A 4,326-nucleotide genomic window follows, 5' to 3' on the forward strand; every position below is an offset into this window, starting at 1 on the left:
TGCTGAACCCTAACAACAGCTTTTGAACCATATTCATCATCAAATCCCTGCCTTCGAACCAGTGAACCTTTTCAGCTGAATGATTGCAGTAAAAAAAATATGCTAAAGGGGTAACCAGGGATTTTTTTTTTTAATTAATTGTGGAGAAGTGACATCCAGTCGAGAAATGTTTGCTGCTGTATTTACAGGTGACAAGAAGTACATTATGGGACCAACCGTTTCCACCGTTGATGCCACTGTCTTTGGGCATCTGGCACAGGCAATGTGGACACTACCAGGGACTCGACCAGAGAGACTGATCAAAGGTGAGAAAGCTTAAGTGACCTCTGATGAAAAACTCTTGGTGGCATTTGTCATGTTTAAACTTGGAGCACATTGTAAGGGTATTTGAAGAATGCAGCAGCACTTCAGCTGCATCGCAGGCTGTTTGTGCCTTTGATGTAGCATTTGTATCCTGTAATGTTGTTTCCTCTTAAAATTCTTGTTCGTTTTCTCTTTAATGTTCTACACCGTAATTGTTTCTATTCCCGTACTTGATCTTTCCCTGTTTAACATAGCAAAGACTGAATACCTTCAAGGAATGAATGCTGGGTAAAGTATGAGACGACAGAAGCATGGCTGTGAGCCAAATTCTGCTGAACGGAGTAGTTTCATTGACGGTAGATCTGCAAGTGCTGTTGTTCCACTGAAATGACACCCTTTGCTGTTACTGAAGGTGCTGAGCAAGGAAGAAGTCCAGCCTGACTTTGGAGTCCTGTGGTTTTTGCATGAATTGAAAACCTCCCCTCTCCATGTGTTTTTTTTCTTTTTTCTCTTTTTTTTTATTCTTGTGGGTGGTATAGGCATGTGAAAGTGTTTTTGCATCCCTTTTCAGAATGAAATCACAACAGTATGGAAAATGGGAAGAGCTAAGGAGGGAAAGGGTGTGAAACAGGTGTAAAAGGAATGAATCTGACCTGTATATATAGTCTGTGCAAGAGAGTGCTGCTAAAGCAACAGTTAGGAGGCATAGACTTGCTCATTATCAAAACTCTGAAGAAAAAAAATACTTGTGATAAGGACATGAGTATTATCTATACAGTTCTTCCCCTTGGTGTCTGGGGAATCATGGATAAAATTCTGCAGGGTTCATGGCTGTCAAGAAGGAGTGTTCTGTTTGTTGAACTAGTTTGTCTAATGAAAATAAATAGATGGTAATAGAGGTAAATACCCAAGCATTTGCATGGATGATTCTCTGTACCCATTTGCCAGCTTCTGCTATTTTGAGTGCAGATTTCACATGCGTGTTCCCTTTGATATACTGTTTTTTCTTTGTTCTTTGAAGTTGTTTTGCTAGTTCTTCTGCAAGCATACATGTATGTATAAACATAAGGCACAAGGTACAAAGGCTGGGAACATGAGGGATGCGTCAGTGACCATATAGAGAGTTTTAAGCGGGGATTGATCTTGCAGGCAGCGCTGCCATCTGGTGGTGGAAAGCCCAAATCCACTGGATTTTAATAACCAAGGGTATTGCGTATATATAGGATCAAATTCTGTCTTTAGAAACCAGGGTTCTGCAAAATAAGCAAGAATTTTACTATGAAAAACTTACAGTATTAGTATCTTGTCTTGGTTTATTTCTGTAGGGGTTGAATTTTGGATAACTGTTGCTGCATGCATTTATCTTCATTCCGGTGTAACCCTTCTTGTCGTATGTAGGTTAATAATACGTGTTCTAAGTTTCATTAAAGTTACAAACAAAGCTGCTGAGAGGGTAGAAGAGATCTCGGGATTTTGTAACCTCTTTGGAAGACCTACACAGTGTGTTTCCACACAGTGCTAACGTGTTTCTGCATCAGCAGGTGAGTTAGAAGGTTGTTGACTGGATGTATTTACTGGAGTCTGTCGTGCTGTGTTGCAGGTGAACTGATTAACCTCGCTATGTATTGTGAGAGAATAAGGAGGAAATTTTGGCCGGAGTGGCACCATGATGATGATAACACTCTGTACGAGTCTGAGGAAAGCAGCGAAGCAAGCAAGACTTACTCCCCTTTGCAGGACTTCAGTTTTTACTCAAGGACAGAAACATTTGATGAGGAAGGGAACAGTATTTCTCAAACCCCTGACACAGATTACACTGGACACTCGCTCTTTGATTCAGATGTGGACATGGATGAGTACAGAGATCATGAACAATGCAAGTGATGCATACAGGCATCTCTCATTTTGCAGACAAGCTGCTTCTTGGGATCAGTCTGATTTATTTTCTCCTTTGGGTCAGGAAGAGGTTTGTACCATTATGGAAGAGACTATTTGCTTGACTCAGCTGTCACATGCTACTTGGACTATTTCAACCTTATTTCATTTTGTGTGAGTGTTCAGGTGGAACCAAGGTAAACAGTTATTTAAAACACACGTGGACAAACTGGAGGTCCAGAGGGCAACAGGACCGTTCAGTCTGTGTTTTTATTCGTGTTCAAAACCAGATCCTGCAACCAGGAGGAACAGACCTCCGGGAAGTGGAGCATTAATCAGAGATGGATTCTATTTATGCTATCTTTGCAGAAATGGGGTTGAGGACAAAAATGGAAGAGGCATAACTGGCGCACCTTTCTTCTGTGGAAGAAAACGGTTAATTTGGTGGAGCTTCAGGGTGATTTTACTTGATAGCTACCCGTACTCTGGGTGCATACGTTATTGCAGTGTCTGCAGGAAAGAACTGCTGATGGTTCATTTGGAAACAGTCGAAGGCAGGAGGAAGACATGTTCCTGCAGGAAGAAGCTTTTTAGTGTTTCTTGTTCTTTGCAGAAGATTGAAATCAATGCTTTAAAATATTTTTATTCAGAATGAAAATGTCAGTTTTAATCTATAATCTCCCAGAATGATCAATAATCATTCCAAACATCTGGAACGTGTGTTGGACAAATTTCTTTTGTGTTTTCGAATTATTATTACTATGTTTTTACTTCCTGCCACAGGCTGTTGCATCTATTGCTAGGCAAGGCTAAAGAATTGGGATTGTTACTAAAAGTCTGGTGCATCTCAGCGGTGGTGATGCGTGATTTTTACCAACAGGCACATCAAACCCATGAAGTCTGCAAAGCAGCTTGGGGTATTTCTAGGCGTGGGATGCCGTGTAAGTGCGAGGTGTTGGCTCACGCAGTCGAGTGCTTTAGAGCTGCCTGTGAAGGTGGTTCAGTGGGTGCTGGGTGCTCTGCTGGCGTACAGTGCACAGTCTCTAAAGCCGATGCGCAGGAGGCAGGTGAGACAGGACAGCTGTGGCAGCACCACCGTCCGTGGGGCTTTCCAGGTGCTGAAAGCATGACCAGAATTGATTTTAAGGAGCCTTTAGTAGCACATATGTGAATGTAGAATGCAGGCATGTCCTTGGAACCATATTCCAGTTAATGGTCTCCATTGTCGTGGGCAAGTATTGTTTGAGGAAGATAGAGTGCAGTTATTTGAGACTCTTAGAAAACTAAATATGGGATAGGGACTGAGAAGATAAGTCTGGCTTGAAAGCACAGAGGTGATGGCCTGAAATGCCTGTGGAACTCCATAGCCAAGTCAGGGCAGATTCTGCTTGCAAAAATGTAGTTATTGGTATTCTGGATAAAAGGTATCCATGTCAAGAAACCTCTTTCTTAAAAACATTTTTGCGTTGGAAATTCTGACGGAGTTGTTCTCATTCATTTACCTGTGCGTGTTTGAAGGCTGTGCTTTCTCCATCTTTTCAGCACTGGGAGGGTGTACTTGCAGCAGATAAGTCCCAGCCACGAGTTACAGTTACTAAAAAACCAGCCTGAATTCAGTGGACAGTATCACCTTTATAATTTCGGTGGGCTGACAGATCAACGGTTGGACTCGATGATCTTAAAGGTCTCTTCCAACCAGATGATTCTATGATCTGTCCCTGGCAGTGGCCCTTGCAACATCCCAAAACGCGGGTTAACCAAAAGTCAGTGATGTCACGTCACCCTGCCATGTGCATGCAGCCAGATCTGGGTTTTGTGTGGCTGCATGCAGCGGTGGGCACAGACACAGCGGGCGACAACATGGTGCACAGGTGGTGTCACCCCACAGCCTCGTTTGTCTGCCAGCACTGGGAGCTGCTGGCATGGCGGGTAGAGCCGGTGCTGCTGCGTTGAGGCACGGGGACCTGGGCCAAGGATGTGGGTGCTTCGCAGGGCTGTGGTTACATCCACACCTGGAGTTTTTTGCTTTTGTTTCAAGTAACTGGCATGGCTCAGCAGAGGCTGAACCTCACCCTGACCGGCCAGGTAATGGGCATGGCCTGTGGGGAGGGTGAAGAAGAGAGGATCAGAAGGAGTTGCAGAAGGGAC

General features: G+C 43.6%; 1 protein-coding gene across 1 annotated transcript in view; it reads left to right on the forward strand.

The window, feature by feature from the left end:
• The window catches only part of FAXC (failed axon connections homolog (Drosophila)), a gene marked incomplete at its 5' end in the record, with an annotated part of 20,003 nt that extends 17,816 nt beyond the window's left edge, over positions 1–2,187 (forward strand). The window contains 2 exons of the mRNA XM_010138195.1: positions 189–305; positions 1,904–2,187. Coding sequence (XP_010136497.1) covers positions 189–305; positions 1,904–2,187 — 401 coding nt within the window. The remainder of the gene's footprint in view (positions 1–188; positions 306–1,903) is intronic.
• Between the last annotated feature and the right edge of the window lie 2,139 nt (positions 2,188–4,326).

The sequence above is a fragment of the Buceros rhinoceros genome, unplaced genomic scaffold, assembly GCF_000710305.1.
Source record: "Buceros rhinoceros silvestris isolate BGI_N320 unplaced genomic scaffold, ASM71030v1 scaffold28586, whole genome shotgun sequence".
In the NCBI taxonomy this organism is placed as follows: domain Eukaryota; kingdom Metazoa; phylum Chordata; class Aves; order Bucerotiformes; family Bucerotidae; genus Buceros; species Buceros rhinoceros.